The 18,309-nt window shown below is 36.7% G+C and overlaps 1 protein-coding gene across 1 annotated transcript in view; it reads right to left on the minus strand.

The window, feature by feature from the left end:
* Nucleotides 1-4,285, minus strand: part of TERB1 (telomere repeat binding bouquet formation protein 1) — a 33,333-nt gene extending 29,048 nt beyond the window's left edge. Inside the window, exons 1-4 of the mRNA XM_058527968.1 lie at nucleotides 4,163-4,285; nucleotides 701-761; nucleotides 494-609; nucleotides 269-391 (exon numbers count right to left, since the gene is read on the minus strand). Coding sequence (XP_058383951.1) covers nucleotides 269-391; nucleotides 494-609; nucleotides 701-761; nucleotides 4,163-4,214 — 352 coding nt within the window. The 5' untranslated portion in view covers nucleotides 4,215-4,285. The remainder of the gene's footprint in view (nucleotides 1-268; nucleotides 392-493; nucleotides 610-700; nucleotides 762-4,162) is intronic.
* Nucleotides 4,286-18,309: the final 14,024 nt, after the last annotated feature.

The following is an 18,309-nucleotide window of genomic DNA, read 5'->3' on the forward strand; positions in this document are numbered from 1 at the left end:
GTGGGTTTTTAGTTTTTCTGTCTACTTGTTCTGTTTTGTGAGGGTACCTGGGGAAATTCAAAACTATGCTGCCACTACCATCTTCCCACTATCTTCCTAACTTTTAATTTTCATATCTGCAACAGTCTAGATGCATCCAAAATGACCCAAGTTACCGGAATAAAATTAATTCATTAATTCAATTAATTAAATAATTAATTAAATAGGTTTTTGTTATGCTTTGAAATATGTTTCTTCAAGTATAACTTAGAAAATAATAAATACTTACTGTTATTTGCAAGAGTGAGTCCAATAAATGAGCAAATAGGGCGAATTATCTCAGGTTTCATGCAATTTATTAACCAGTCATTAGCATGTGGAAAAAGTGAACAGCAAAGCATTTGATTCTCATCTGAAAGGAGACAAAGTCAATCATGTTTTAATATATTTGGAAAATATCATTTTTCATTTGTTTTTATCTTTATTTTTATCTTTAAATATTTGAGATAATTACCATTTTGAGGATTGTTGACACAGACACACAGAGTACTACACACTGAAGACCACAACTGATAACTCTGGAAAACATTTTTATCTGACAAATTCAACTCATATTTTGAAAGAACTGACCTATTAGGTTAAAAAGAACAGAAAGTAAATTAATACAAACGTGTTAAGATCTTAAGTAATGAATAATAACAAGAAATTCATATTTGCTCACCTGAACAACTGTGACAAAACTGTAATACAACCTGTTTCTCTCACAAGCGTTTGTCCAGCCCCTTAAAAAAATAGCCATATTACATGAATATGACTTTTATTTAGAAATAATTTTGCAGAAATGGAAAATATCTAAGTAGTATTTTTAACAAATAACTTTTAAATCGCTTTAAAGCATGACCAAATATAAGAATTACCATAGATAAATATGAGTCATCAAGATTATTATGGAAAATACACTTAACTATGTTTAGAGAATGACAGCATTCAAATTTCCTCTAAAAATCACAAAACATTTATCTTGCATGGTTCTATGTTACAATACCAAAATATGCTCCAAAACAGGAAAAAAAAATTCAAAATAGAAAAAAAATCTAGAAGCGTTTTATTTATCTTGTGTGTGTGTGTGAGGAAGATCAGCCCTGAGCTAACATCCACGCTAATCCTCCTCTTTTGTGTTTTTTGCTGAGGAAGACCGGCTCTGAGCTAACATCTATTGCCAATCCTCCTCCTTTTTTTTCCCCAAAGCCCCAGTAGATAGTTGTACGTCATAGTTGCACATCCTTCTAGTTGCTGTATGTGGGACGCAGCCTCAGCATGGCGGGAGAAGCAGTGTGTCGCTGCGCGCCCGGGATCCGAACCCGGGCCACCAGCAGCGGAGCATGCGCACTTAACCACTAAGCCACAGGGCCAGGCCATAGAAGTGTTTTAAATGTTTATAAAATGTCTAACAGTTTGAAGACTTAAATAAAGCAATGTTTAAAAATAAACTTTGCCTGTGCAGTAGGTATACAGGAACACTCTCTACTATCTTTGCAACTTTTCTGCAAATCTAAAATTATTCCAAAATAAAAACTAAAAAATCCCCCAAAACTAGCCAAGAGCTACATGAAATTTAAGGCCATTGTTGGCTGATACAGTAAATACTGTAACGAAATGCCCAATTCAGTGGATAAATCAACAAAATTAATTCATTAAGTGCCTCTCTTGTTTTTAAAGCTGTTCCTTTTCAATGTTAATTAAACAGTACAAATCACTTTATCATTTCTTAAAATTAACAAATATCAAACAATTAAATGTATGCTATCAATTCTGTTTTCTTTAAAGCTAGTAGCTCTCAGAAGTTAGTAAGACTTTAAAAAGACACTGATATAAGGACTACAATAAAAAGATTAATAATGACTGTTCCAATTTATTGTTTTTTTTTAAATGTTTCTACAACATAAGAAAAGGTACTTACTATTATTTGAAACTAGAACCAAAATAACATAGACAGACATTCTTTTCAAATTTGTGTTTGAATCATTATTAGATAAGAACCAAGTTAGGTCTTCAAACAATTCTGAAGTACACAAAGTCTGCTGACAGTAAACTGAAATATAAAAATATAATTTTAATTTCTATGCATTAGAACAAGTTTTAAAATATGCTGAACGAAATATACAGTTGCCAAATAGGATGGTTCTTAACCAGATCTCATTTCATTGACATTTATTAGTCATACAACAAGATTTCTGACAAATTGATATGTGCTTACTCAGTTAGCAGATCAAAGCAGCAGTATCTTAACCAGAAGTATTTGATCTAGGCTCTAAAAGATGTATCACAATCCCCCAGAATTTCCAATAAAAACCTAACTAAACCAAAAATAAAATATGACAAAAAAAAATTTTAAGAGGATGGGTAAGTAACAAAACATAGCAAGAGAAAATTTTAAGAAAAATCAGAAACCTGCTTTAGAAAGCAGAGGTACAAATGATATTTGTCCTACTTTTTAAGACTTTTCTAGAAATAAAAATATCTTTTCAAAAAGCAAAAATGATACCTACCTGACAGTGGGGTTTTTGTGTGTGTGATAAACATGCAATAAACAGAATTTTTAAAAAGTAATTTGAAACAGGCATATAATCAGCATTTTATCTAGTGTCTAGAACCAGCTATTAGATTCTCTCTCAAAGGCAAGGACGATATTTTATTTATCCCCAGTGCCCAGCACAGAGCTTAGTTCTTAATAAGTGATGAAGATATATTTAGTGGATGAAAAGATAAGAATATAAAGTTGTTTGACAAACAACAGTTTAGATTCAACCTCATTTCACATATACTACAGAAAATATTTTCCCCAAATGAATTTCTATACACAGAGCATATTTGTCCACATACAAGATGGTTGTGGGTTATCTTTATCTTTTGATTTAAGTACCTGGAAATAAAGACAAAGAACAGAATGGGAAAACCAGAGATAGACCACCACATATTAAAACTCATTAAGTGATAATGGCAGCATCTCAAATCAATGTGAAAAATATTTACTTTTTAGTAAGTGTAAAACAGGAAACAACTACCGTGTTCCAACGTAATAAATATAATAGAAAAATAAAGAAAGAAAGAAGAAATGTTAGAATAGATGGATTGCCATATAAAAACGATAACAGTAGATCCATTCATCACACCATACCCCAGGAAAGTCCAAAAAGATAAAAAATGTAAAAGTAAAAAATAAAACCAGGGCCAGCCAGGTGGCATAGCAGTTAAGTGCTCGAGCTCCGCTTGGGCGGCCTGGGGTTCGGAGGTCTGGCTCCCAGGCGCATATCAATGCACTGCTTGTCAAGCTATGCTGTGGCAGTGTCCCATATAAAGTAGAGAAAGATGGGCACAGATGTTAGCCCAGGGCCAATCTTCCTCAGCAAAAAGAGGAGAACTGGCATCAGATGTTAGCTCAGGGCTAATCTTCCTCACAAAAAAAATAAAACCATACAGGTACCAAAAGAAAATGTGGATGGATTCCCCTATAACCTGGCAGTATGGAAAACTTTCCTATGATTCAAAATCCAGAAGAAAAAGAGAAAGATTTATGAATTTCATTTTCATAAAAATAAAAAACTTTTGCATGGCAAAAAAAAAAAAAGTTAAGCATAGTAAAAGACAAAATGAAAAAAATGTTTCCAACTAATGGCAAGAAAAATTGTGAACGATTTTGAAACGGATGAAAATGATTACTGAATGTCCTGTCTAGCACACCCTTCTAGATTATCTGTGCCTTTCACTGTCTTTGGGCTATTTTACAACTCTGTAAATTGTAGAAAACTGATAGTAACTCAAGTTATTCTTGTTCATAGAAATGCAAAACATTTTGGCCAGAGGAATGCAATTGATTTTTGCATTTACAAATACTGACCAGTTATGTGCCTATTTACAAATCTATTTCAGCATTCCCAAATGCCTATATTGTTTTTTGCCACTGACTTTGAAACAGTTGTAATATTTTACTGGTTCCTTCATTAATCAATAAGTTAAATAAAATCTTTGGTATGCATTAATTTAAATAAATAAATAAAATACCTGGATAAAACTATCCAGACATGTAAAAAAGGAAATTTAATTCTAAAATTATTTTTTAAGTAGTTCATTAAAGTATAACACAATGCTTGAAGGACAATGAAATATAGTTTTTAAATTTTACCATTTTGTTCTGCAACAGTTCCTAACGTATATAAAGCCGCTTCTTTTACCATGCTATGTTCACTTGACTTTGCAAGATTTTTTACAAAGATCAAACCACCGATATCTCGAAAATAAACACCTGCATTACCTGTAGGGTGTGCAGAGAAAACAAAATAGAAATGATATTTATGTTGATTATTCTTTTAAAGATAAAATAAATCACATGAACATAGTAATATAACATGTAGAGTAACTGAGTGGAAGAGAAAGAACTATGCATATTTCATACACCACAGTACTAAAGAATTAGAATCACAGATAAAAATTCACTATCATGTCTTACTGTTTTGTTGACAAATTGAATGAATAGTGACCAAAGCATCCTTTTGTGAAAAAGGGTTGTCCATTTGATACTTCAGACACTCCAATAATAAGTTCAGGTCAGTCTTCATTTCTAAAGAATAAAAATTTCATTATTTTAAACCAAATGTTTTCTTTCAAAAACCACTTAAGTTTCACTTTCTAAATATCTTTGTAAAGTTTTTGTAAATAAGTACGTATTACTTTTACAACCTAACAAACAATAAAGTTACATAAAAGGAGTATGTTCCTTAAATAAAAGAGCTTTAAATGAACTTATAATTATTTGGTTTTCCCCTTGCATGAAATATAGAAATAGAAAAAGCCAATATTATTCTCTTTAAATAAAGCTACACTGGTTTTAGGGGCCAGCCCAGTGGCATAGTGGTTAAGTTCGCACACTCGGCTTTGGTGGCCTGGAGTTTGCCGGATCAGATCCCGGCCATGGACATTCACACCGCTCATCAAGCCATGCTGAGGTGGCATCCCACAAAGAGCAACTAGAAGGATGTACAACTATGAGATACAACTATCTACTGGGGCTTTGGGGAGAAAAAAGGAAAAAAGGAGGAAGATTGGCAACAGAAGTTAGCTCAGGGCCAATCTTCTTCCAAAAGAAAAAAGGCATTAAAAAAACCTAACATTATCTGTTGAGTGTTTAAAAATAAATAAATAAAGCTACACTGGTTTAAATATCTGCCATTTAGAAATGAACTGAATGAAAATGAAAATACAACATATTAGAATTTGTGGGATGCTACTAAAGCAGTATTTAGGAGGAAATTCATAACATTAAATACCTATATTAGAAAACAAGAAAGGTCTCAAATCAACGACCTCAGCTTCCACCTTAAAAAACTAGAAAAAGGGTAAATTAAACCCAAAGTTAGTAGAAAAAAGGGAATTATAAAGATCAAGGCTGAAATCAATGAGATAGAAAACAGAAAACAACAGAGCTGGTTCTTTGAGAAGATCAATAAAACCAATAAACTTCTAGCCAAACTCATCAGGAAAAAAGGAGCAAAGATATAAATTACCAACATAAGAATGAGGGAGATGGCATCACCACAGATTCTACAGATATTCAAAAGATGATATTGTTTATGTAAAACTTCATACCTATTCAATGACCTAGGTAAAATGGAGAAATTGTGTGAAAGACACAAATTACCAAAACTCACTCAAGAAGAAACAGATAACCTGAATAGTCCTATATCTATGAAAGAAATTGAAGTCATAGTTAAAAATATTTCTGCAAAGAAAACTTCAGGTTCAGAAGACTTCATTTGTAAATTCTTCCATACATTTAAGGAAGAAATAATATCAGTTCTACACAAACTTCCCAAAGTTTGGAGAGAAGGAATACTTCCCAACTTATTCTATGAGATTGGCATTATCCTTATACTAAAACTGAAGCCATTAGAAAGAAAAAAAAAGAAAACTACAGACCAATATCCCTCATGAACATGCATACAAAAAATCTAAACAATTTTAGCAAACTGAATCCAACAATATATTGAATTAACAATACATCATGACCTAGAGTGTTTATCCCAGGAATGCAGGGTTGGTTTAAGAATCAAAAAATCAATCAATGTAATATAACAAACTAAAACGGAAAACCATATGGTCATTTCAATAGATGTAGAAAAAACATTTGATAAAATCCAACATCTATTTCCAATAAAAAAAAATTCAGCAAACTTGGAATAGAAGGAAATCTCCTCAACCTGATGAAGTACATCTACTCCAAAAAACGTACACTGACATCATACTTAACAGGGAAAAACTGAATTCTTTCTCCCTAAGATCAGGAACAAGACAGAGATGTTTAACATTGTACTGGAGAGCCTAGTCAGTGCCCTCAGGTAAGAAAAAAGAAATAAAAGGTGTCCAAATGGGAAAAGAAACAGAAAACTATCTGAATTCCCATACAACATGATCTTCTACACAGATAATCTGATGGAATCTACAAAAGACCTACTAGAACTAATAAGTGAGTATAGTAAGGTTTTAGAATATTCATTTAACATACAAAAATCAATTATATACTAGCAATAAACAATTAGAAATTGTTTATTGCTATTATAAATGACAATTAGAAATTGTCATTTATAATAGCATCAAAAATATGAAATACTTAGGGATAAATCTGACAAAAGATGTGAATATGTACACAGAAAATTAAAAAATACTGCTGAGAGATATTAAAGAAGATTGAAATAAAGGGAGTGATATACCTTGTTCATGGGTTGGAAGATTAATTGTTTCTTTGTTTTTGTTTTGTTTTTTTTTTGTGGGGAAGATTAGCCCTGAGCTAACATCTGATGCAAATTCTCCTCTTTTTGCTGAGGAAGACTGGCCCTCGGCTAACATCTGCGCCCATCTTCCTCTACTTTATATGTGACGCCATCACAGCATGGCTTGACAAGCGGTGAATAGGTGGGCACCAGGGCTTCCAAACCCGCGAACCCTGGGCTGCTGAAGCAGAGTGCACACACTTAACCACTACGCCACCAGGCCAGCCCCAGATTAATTGTTAAGATGTCAATTCTCCCCAAACTGATCTATAGATTCAATGCAATCCCAAAAGGCTCTTTTGGTAGAAATTGACAAGATGATTCCAAAATTCATATGAAAATGCAAAGGACCTAGACTAGACAAATAATTCTGAAAAAAAATAAAGCTGCAAGACTAACACTGCCTGATTTCAAGACTTGTTATAAAGCTACAGTAATCAAAAGAGTATAATATTGGCATCAACATAGACAAAGAGATCAATGAAACAGAATGCAAATCAATGGATCAATGAAACAGAGGCCAAAAATAAACCCATACATATATGAACAGCTGATTTTTTACACAGGCAAAAAGGCAATGCAGAGGGAAAAGGATAGCCTTTTTAACAAACAGTGCTGGAAAAACTGGATATCCATATTCAAAAACATAATAAAACTTGAATCCATACTTCACACTATATATAAAAATTAACTCAAAATGGATTGCAGACCTAAATGTAAAACCTAAAACTATAAAACTTTTAAAAGATAACATGGGAGAAAATCTTTGCAACCTTGGATTAGGTGAAGATTTCTTAGACATGACACCAATAGCATAATCTGTAGAAAAATAATGAATAAATTGGACTTCATCAAAATTAAAAACTTCACTCTCTTAATAGTGTTTTCTGAAGCATAGAAAAGACAAGCCACGAACTGGGAGAAAATCTTTGCAAAGCACATATCTGATAAAGAACATACATCCAGAAAATACATACGCCTCTCAAAACTCAACAATAAGAGAACAAACCACTCAATAAAATAATCGGCAAAAGATTTGAACAGACACTTCAACAAAAAAGATATACAGATAACAAGCCCATGAAAAGCTGCTTAACATCATTAATCATTAGAGAAATGCAAATTAAAACCACAAGGCTATACCATTACATTCCCACTAGAATGACTAAAATTTAAAAGACTGACCATAACAAATGTTGGCAAAGATATAGAGGAACTGGAACTCTCATATACTGCTGGTGGACACATAAAATGGTACAACCACTTTCAAAGTTTAGCAGTTTTGTAAATTGTTAAACATACACCTCCCATTTGATCCAGCCATTCCACTCTTAAGTATTTATCCAAAAGAAAAGGAGATATATGTCCACACAAAGACTTGTATCCAAATGTTCATAGCAGCATTATATGTAATAGCCAAAAACTGTAAACAACTGAAATGTCCATCAACAGATGAATGGATAAACAAATTTGGGTATAACTATGCAATGGAATACTACTTAACAATAAAAAAAATTAACTATTGATACATGCCACGACATGGATTAATCTCAAAATAATTATGCCAAGTGAAAGAAACCACACAAAAAGAGTATATACTATATGATTCCATGTATTGAAAAAATGCATAACAGAAGGCATATCAGCAGTTACTCGAGGCAAGGGAGTCTGGGAAGAGACAGGAAGGAGGTATTACAGAGAGCATGAGGATATGTTCACTATCCTGATTCTGCTGATGTTTCCATGGGTATATACATATGTCAAAACTTATCAAAATATAAATTTAAATATTTATTTGCAACTAAAAAGGAATCTCTAATAGACAGTCATTTTCCTATAAAATTCTTTACTATAGCCTTTAAAAAATTTCTTCTCAGATGTGGTATATAAATACAATGGAATACTACTCAGCCCTAAAAAAGACAAAATCGTCCCATTTGCAACAACATGGATGGACCTTGAGGGTATTATGTTAAGCGAAATTAGCCAGACAGAGAAAGACAAACGCTGCATAATTTCACTCATATGTGGAAGATAAACAAACACGTGGACAAAGAGAACAGATTAGTGGTTACCAGAGGGGAAGGGGGTTGGGGGGTGGGCATAAGGGGTAAAGGGGCACATACATACAGTGACTGATAAATAATAATGTACATCTGAAATTTCACAATGTTATAAACTATTATGACCTCAATAAAATAATTAAAAGAAATTTATTCTCTTGGTTTTAAGGATTTAAATAAAATTGCATATAGATTTTGACATAATGCTTGAATTAATATTTAAAGTTCTCAAAGATGTAGGATGAAGGGAGGACAAAAAATTATAGAGGAGTACACTAAAAGAAATGAAGATCTACTGTCAATCAATATTTAGTCTTCCTCTTGAAAGAAATTCAACTGACAATCTGGTTCAATGAAATAACTCACGACTCAATTTGTTAGTGAAAAACCATAGTACAAAGGTTATCACTAAGTTGTCTTGGAGCAATAGCAAACGTTTATTGATCATGTTCTACATTAATAGAAACTGTAAGGAGCTTAGTTTGACTGTATGGATATCAATACGCCACTTGTCAGTTAACAACATGCCAGAAAGGATTTTTGATGGGACGTGGTGATTTTCAATCCTAGGCACAACTGCAGAGTGCAAGAAACTTCTTTATGTACTCCCCTCTCACACTTTGATATTTCCTATCATAATCCCTCCCTTTCCAGAGAAAGCAACTACTGACATCTACAATGTGGTTTTATCTTCTCCAGGCTATGTAACCTAGCTCCTTCCATAATTCCTGAAGAAAATAAATCAGCCAACAAAAACTGAAGTACACTATAGCAAAAGCACAAGCAATAAAAAAACAAATAAATTGGACTTAATATTGAAAATTTTTGAACTTCAAAAGATATCACCAAGAATGTGAAAAGACAACTCACAGACTGGAAGAAAATATCTGCAAATCTGATATCCAATAAGGGTCTTATGTTCAGAATACATAAAGAACTCTTAAAACTCAATAACAAAAAAAAATACAATTAAAAACCATGCAAAGAATTTGAATAGACATTTCTCCAAAAAAGATATACAAATAGTCAATAAGTATACAAAAAGATGCTCAACATCATTAATCATTAGGGAAACGCAAACCAAAACTACAATTAGATAGCACTCCACATCCACTAGGATGGCTATAAGCAAAAAGACATTATAACAAGTGTTGACCAAGGGTTTGGAGAAACTGGAGCCCTCATACATTGCTGTAGGAATGTAAAATGGTACAGCCACTTTGGCAAACAGTCTAGCAGTTCCTCAAAGGTTAAACATAAATTTAGCATAGAGGGGCCGGCCCCATGGCTTAGTGGTTAAGTGCGTGCGCTCTGCTACTGGCCCGGGTTCAGATCCCGGGTGTGCACCGACGTACCGCTTGTCCAGCCATGCTGAGGTGGCGTCCCACATACAGCAACTAGAAGGATGTGCAACTATGACATACAACTATCTGCTGGGGCTTTGGGGAGAAAAAGGGCAAAAAAAAAAGGAGAATTGGTGACAGATGTTAGCTCACGGCTGGTCTTCCTCAGCAAAAAGAGGAGGATTGGCATGGATGTTATTTCAGGGCTGATCTTCCTCACACAAAAAAAATTCACCATAGACTCAACAATGCCACTCCTAGGTACACACCCAAGAGAAATGAAAACATATATCCACACAAAAACTTATACACAAATGTTCATAGCAGCATTATTCACAATGGCCAAACAATGGAAACTCAAATGTCCATCAACTCTTGAATGGATAAATAAAATATGATGTATCTATTCAATGAAATATAATTCAACAACAAAAAGGAATGAAAATACTGATACAACATGGATGATCCTTGAAAACATTATGGTAAGTGAAAGAAGCCGGTCACAAAAGCCCACGTATTATAAGATTCCATTTGTACGAAATGTCCAGAATAGGCAAATCTAGAGAAAGAAAATAGATTAGTGCACCTAGGGTCGCCGGGTGAGGGTGGGGGGCTGGTGACTGCTAAAAGCAGTGTAGTTTCTTTGGGGGTGATGAAAATGTTCTAAAATTGATTGTGGTGATGGTTGCACAATATTGTGAATACACTAAAAACAACTGAATTGTATATTTTAAATGGGTGAATTGTGTGGTATGTTAATTATAACTTAATAAAGTTGTTATTACATACAAAAAAAAAAATTACTGGTACGCTTTGCAGTTGACCAAATGACCAAAGCGGCCCCAATCACAGTTCTTTTGGGTGATTGACATGGACGCTGGGAAAGAGTCTCTCTCCTTTCCAAATCTTAAAATGTATGTAAATTTGGCTCTTCACTTCCTAGGCCAAACTCTGGACTCTTGTCATTTGTCAGAACAGCTCTATCACTGATATTTTCAACTCTATAATTTTACTTTTTGAATATTACCCCTAATTCTTTCAACTGTCGTACTTTCTTATTCTTATATTTACTCCTTGATCCCTAAGATCTCTAATTCCTTTATTCCTGTTCTCCAAGACTTCTAGTTTCACTTCCCTCCTTATTCATCCCAGATACCAGGATTCATCACCTCACTCATTATCTTGCTAGGATTCCTTTGACCCCTTGTCCTTCTACTAAGCATGTTTTATAATCCTAACCATGACTCAAAAACACTTTCCTTTCTTTGCTCATTCAGCTCAAATTTGGGAATTGCTACAGGAAAAAAAAATTTAAGCAATTATGCCATTACAAATATTTTGTATGCATTCCACGTTACAACCCCCAACTCTACTTAGCAATCTCATCCAAGGTCAGCTCTATCTCCCATTCCCTTCTGCTTTATCTCCCATTTTCCTCAATGGCTATTCCAAATCTTCAGCTCTCTTCAAACCTCCAACCCCAGACCCACATCTCACTCTCTTCCATTTTATGTTTTTCTTTCTTTTTTTTTTTTTGAGGAAGATCAGCCCTGAGCTAACATCCATGCCAATCCTTCTCTTTTTGCTGAGGAAGACCGGCTCTGAGCTAACATCTATTGCCAATCCTCCTCCTTTTTATTCCCCAAAGCCCCAGTAGATAGTTGCATGTCATAGTTGCACATCCTTCTAGTTGCTGTATGTGCAACGCTGCCTTAGCATGGCTGGAGAAGCGGTGCGTTGGTGCACGCCCGGGATCCAAACCTGGGCCGCCAGTAGCGGAGTGCACGCACTTAACCGCTAAGCCACAGGGCTGGCCCCCATTTTATGTTTTAATTTGGGTTTCTCCAGAAGTAGACTATGAGACAAGGACTTGAATGCAAATACTTTTCTGAGAAGGTGAGATAGGAAAGGGAAGGCAGACAAAAGTAAGTTATCATTATGGGTAACTGGAGCTTAGTCTCACTGGAAAACTCTAGAAGCCAGGGTAGAGCCATGTGTCTCAGAGTCATCCCAGCCAGAGGGTGAAGAGTATTTATCCATCATTTCCCATCAGTCATTTGTTTAGGGCTGCTCCCAGGGAAAGAGCCATTAATTATCTGGCATCTCTGGCTTGCCTTGCTCTCTGGGCAAAGCAGATTACCAACGTCAGAATAAACCCTCAGCCAAAAAGACACAGATGTTAGGCCTCACAGAGTTCCCAAAACACTTTCTACAATATAGAATTCCTACAAAATATCTACAACCACACCCATTCTTATCTCTTCCTCTACAATATCAGAACAGGTATCCAGTTCCCTTCCTGTTCATGGTTAATCCATTCACCTGTGTTCTGGGACCCTGTAGTGACCACAACTACCATAGTTTGGTGGGTTTTTTTCCTGTCCAGAAGGATTTCCCTCCTCCTTCTTGTGGTTTCTTTGGAGAGCTCTTCCTTACAACTCTGGGTTTCCCAGTTGTATGAACTGATACATTTCCTTTTTTGCTTGAACTAGTTTGAGTTGGATTTCTCTCACATGCAACTCAAAAGACACTATTACAGGCTCATGACCTCCTTAAAACTATTCATTTAACAAATCTTTATTGAATGTATACTGCGCATCCTCTCTGTACCAGATGGGAATTCTGATTCCAAGGAACTCACAATCCAGTGATGGAGACAGAGAAGGATGTAGGTAACTCCCATAGTGTGATAAATGGTCTGAGAGCGGCATCTACCATTATCCTCTAGTTTCTTCAACCTCTCTCTCTCCAGAATCCCTATTCACTCTTCATACATTCTCGTCTCTAAACCCCTTATAAGACCCCCTTAATATTACAACCTCCCTCTAGTTCCTGCCATATATCTTCAGTCAAGCTTTTAAGAAGAGTAAGCTATTCATATTGTCTTCAGATTCTTATTTCCCACCGAGACCTCAGTATATTGCAATCTGGCTGAAATCTATTAAATTTACTGTTAATAAAACAAACGACCTCCTAAATGCAAAATCCAGTGTATAACTCAGTCATCATCCGTGGACATTTGACACTGATGCTCTCAAGCAATCTTTCTCACGAAGCATTCTCCAAAGGCTGATTTCCAAAATCCACATTCCTGACTCTTCATTCACCTTTCAGAATTTTTCTGTCTTTTTTTTGAGGGCCCTCTTCCTCAGCCAAACTCTTATGTAATGGTATGCATTAAGGAACACTATTCTGGGTGTTAACCAGTGGCGAAAGCAGTTAAGTGTGCATGCTCCGCTTCGGCGGCCCAGGGTTCTCAGGCGTGGATCCCGGGCTTGCACTGACGCACCGCTTGTCACGCCATGCTGTGGCGGCATCCCATATAAAGTAGAGGAAGATGGGCATGGATGTTAGCTCAAGGCCAATATTCCTTGGCAAAAAGGAGGAGGATCGTCATCGGATGTTAGCTCAGAGCTGATCTTCCTCACCAAAAAAAAATAATAATAATAAATAAGTAAAAAATAAAGGATTTAAAAAAACAAAAAGGAACACTATTTCTCATCCTTTCCTTTTTCAATATTTCCTCTCTGGTTAATCTCCTCCATGCCCATGAATTTAATTTCCAACTCTCTGATGACAACTCTGAAATCTGTATTTCCAGGTATACTTTGATGGTGGTTCTCTCAGGTTCCCACTGTTCTTGTATATACCTCCATTAAGTCAGATATCATATGGTATTCTAATTATCAGCATGCCTTTTCCTATTAGAATGTCAGTTTCCCGAAGTCAGTGTGACAGGCACAGAGTAGGTACACAATAAATATTTATATAAATTGCTGAATGATTCTTTCATTTCCTGGATCCTGTCAGATAATCCGCAGTATATCCCACAAATATATTATAAAAGTAATTCCAGGGTGGCCCGGTGGCATAGCGGTTAAATTCAACGTGCTCCACTTCAGCAGCCCAGGGTTCACAGGTTCAGATCCCAGGCATGGACCAACACCACTCATCAAGCCATGCTGTGGCGGCAACCCACATACAAAATAAAGGGAGACTGGCACAGATGTTAGCTCAGGGCCAATTCCTCAAGCAAAAAAAAAGAAAAGAGGAGGATTGGCAACAGATGTTAGCTCAGGGCCAATCTTCCTCACCAAAAAAAAAAAAAAAAACACAAAAACAACAACTAATTCCAGATACAGTCATGTGTCACTTAGTGGCAGATATATTCTAAAAAATGCATCGTTAGGCTATTTCGGCACTGTGTGAACATCATGGAGTGTACTAATATAAACCTAAATAGTATAGCATACTACACACCTAGACTATATGATACTAATCTTATGGGACCACCACTGTATACGTGGTCTGTAGTTGACCAAAACGTCATTATACAGTGCATGACTGTTTATGAACCACGAATTTCTCACCTTGTATTTTCTTTGTGTCCTCACTTTCCATGCTTCTCTGTATTCTTTTTCCTTATATTTAATCTGTAAGATAAAAGTATTTTCTCAATTTAAATCAATGTTTGAGAATTTCAGAGTTATAAATGCAAAAGGGTAGCGAAAGAATAGTTTTCCTGAAGCCAGAAGAACAAGGATTGAATCTACAATTTATTAGATGTGTGATATAGGGGGTGTTTAAGTTCTCTGAGGCTAAGATTCCTCATATGTAAAATAAGAAATTCCTACTTCATAAAGTTGTTATAAGAATTAAATTTGAAAACATACATAAATGCATCTGGCATTCTTAAGTACTACAAGCATTCAACGCATTTTAATAAATAAACACACGAATGATTGGTTGACTGAATCAAACTGATCCTCTTCTGGTCCTACTTCCTCATTTTCCTCCCTGTAAATTTTCATACCACTGTTTCAGAGTGGGCACCCATCCATGAATCAGATTCAGAAGTTAAACACACAAACACACACACACACACACACACACATACACTTTAGAACTGCATTTCTCTTCATAAGTAATGCTAAAAATTTTTCTAACAACCCATGGTTTTTTCGACATAGTGTTCCACTATCAAGCTTAAGTCTTTTTTTATGTATCATTTGTTAAAAGAATTTTTAAAATAATTGGCAACCCTGATATAGCCTCTCATATGCTTTAAAATGCTAAACTGATTTTTTAGAAAAATGTGTCAGAGTCCAATTAACTTCTTAGAGCAATGAATCAGGACTCAGAACTCTAAAATTCCTATTTACTTCAATACTATGTGGTTAAAGGGAAATACCTAATTATCCTTTCTATTTTTCATTCTCTCAAAATAAAAATTCCCAAACAAAAAAGAAATTTAATAATAAATGTGAGAATTTTTTATAGAGTAATGTACAAATATATACTAGTTTTGCCATTTTTTAACCTAAGTATTCCATTAAAAGAGGAATGGTTAGGTACATTATAGTACATCCACAGGATATTGTTACAAGAATACTGATGTTTACTTGAAATGCTTAATAGCAAGGAAAAATGCTTCTGTTACAATGTTAATCAAAAAGAGGAAGACAAAATTTTACCCATAGCATGATCCCAATTATGTATAGCCAAACAGAAAATAAAACTAGGTGGAAAACAGTAACTTGTTAACATTTGTTGTCTTTAGCTGGTGGTTTTATGGTGTTTTATTCCACTGTTTTCTATTTTTCACAATTTTTATAATAGTAAAAGCTTCTAATGTTTGGCAAGTCCTATCATAGGCCAGGCTCTGTTCTATAAACCTTATAAATATTATCTTTTTAGTCTTTACAACAACCTTACGAGGGAGCTATAAGGATGGAGATAGACAATGAGAGGGTAAACAATTTGCCCAAATTCAAACAGCCAGTTAGTGCCAGAGCTGGAACCGGAAGCAAAAAAATCTGAGGCCATGCCCTACATTCTTATCCTCTAGTATACTGTCTCTCATATGTAAATATGCATTACCTTTAGGCAAATGGGTTAAGATTTGGAAAAGGAAAACTAAATTAAAAAACAGACTGTTAAAAAAATGGACTACGGTATTATATGTGGAGGTTTTTGCTTTGTGAGGGAGTTTAAAGACTATTTCCTTAGTTTTAATTAGTCAATCTATTCTGCTTCTTAATGTAATTTTATTTTTAAAGAAAGATATAATTTTTAAATCTAAATGTCTTGAAATTGAAACTGACAGCATACACTACCTCCTATTCCCCTTTGTCTTTCTTATACTGTTTTCTAATAAATGGTTACTTTGCACAGTAAAATTCAAGTTTGCCAAGTACCTAGCAGCAGTTATACAAGCCATCTATTTACTAGCTAAGTGCTTGAAAACATCCACAGCAAAGGACAAGTTATAACTTTCAAGGGATTGATAATTTAAAAAATTACATTTAAAATTATAAAATACAGTCTATTCCCAAGAACAAAAGTATCTGCCCAATAAAGCAGATTGAAGACAGTAATTTAGTGAACAGATGCAAGCTGTAATGAACAAGGTTTCATTATTTACTGTATTTTCACAGGAAGAAAAGTGCTTTTTCCAGGTAACAGGAAGAAACTATCCCATTTACAGTATCCACTCAATCTACTCCCAAAAATAGTACTGTTAACTCAAATTCAAATTTAAGCAAGAAAATTAGCTGAACTCTTTTACTCGGCTTAGAAAATGTTAACATGAAAAGCTTTTAGAAATCTGAATATCACCCCAAAATATCCAAAAGATAAATGGTATCTTTCTGCGTAAGGCTGGCAGGGCTGAAAATCCTACCACTAACCGCCATCACTAAATTGTTGACAGCGGGTACCCAGCCTGTACTCATATATAGCGGAAAGTTTCCTCTAAAGTAGGAGAGGCAATGGAGAAAGGGTCGATATGCAAGTACGTGTAGTATAAACCTTGTGTTACAACAGTTTAACTAGATAGAGAAATAACCGCCACTCAGGACCAGAAAACAAGACGAGGGCACCAGGAGTCACTCTGCAACATTAACTTTCAGACTCGGTAGCCTGGAACAGCCGCTTCGCATTAATCCTCATCGCCCCATCCCAGTGTCCACAGGTAAGTGACCCATGATCTTTCTGAGGAGGCAGGCCTCCTCCACCCTGTTCCTCGTTCTGCGCGTACAGCAGGGCCTGGCTCACCTAAAGAGCGGGAAGAGCTCCTTCTGAAGTCGTCCCTCAGGCTCTTCTGAGACCAGGCTTCTCCAGCTCCTGTGAGGGACCGGGCGCCGGTTAAACGCGTGGTCCGGCCCCACCACAGGCGCTTCACCAGCAGCAAGTGGGCCCCAAAATCAGCCCATCTAACACGCCCTCCCCTCAGGGGCTGCCGCCCTCGATCTCAGAAGTGACCGCAGCGGCTCCCACACCTTCCCTACAGCAGAATCACCTGGGGAGGCCCAGGTATTCTCAAGAACCGACGGAAACCGCCAGGCTCCAGACCCCTGACTAAACGGTACGTGACAATCCCTTTCCCCACCGGCTGCTGCGGGGACTGAGCGGGGTCTGCTGCCTCCTCAGGAAGGCCCCTTCCCTCAACCCATCCCCTCACGTGGGCCGGTTAAGGAGGGAACAGCGGGGCGACCCGGGGCTGCCTGCGGCTGCAGCCTGCCTTCCGCGGGAGGCGACTGAACGGTTCCGGGGCGGGGCTGGGGCAGGACCCGAAAGCGCAAGGAGCGGAGGCCGTGGCCTTTACCCTCAAGTTGTAGCAAACCGGACTCCCCCGCTTTCTCCCCAGCCGAGGGCCTACCACAACGCCAGACCCATTTTCCCGCGCAGAGGGCCAGACGCACTTCCGTAGGGCGGGACTTCCGGCTGCCCGGCCCCGCCCCCACAGAGTCTCTTGGTCTGCAGCTGTTCCACGACGTTCCCGAGGGCGGGGGGTGGGTAGCAAGGATGTGGATGCGGCGTCTTTAAACAGTGGAAAGTCACTACTTGAAGGGGAAATCCTCTAATCTCACCACCCCCGGGATTTAGGGCTTCCTTTACTCAGAGGGGCGTTCGCCTTAAGGAGGTAGGAGAGCCGGCTCGGGCTTTGGCGCCGGCGCCGTGGTGACGGGGCACACGTGGGCAGCACATGCACAGGCCTGGTGGGGAAGGGAGGGCATCCGAGGCCGAACTCGCACCCAACCTTCCTTCTGCACTGTATCCTGTCCTTGTTTTCTGATAAAAACTGTATATCTGAAATAT

Source organism: Diceros bicornis, chromosome 32 (assembly GCF_020826845.1).
Source record: "Diceros bicornis minor isolate mBicDic1 chromosome 32, mDicBic1.mat.cur, whole genome shotgun sequence".
Taxonomy (NCBI): Eukaryota; Metazoa; Chordata; class Mammalia; order Perissodactyla; family Rhinocerotidae; genus Diceros; species Diceros bicornis.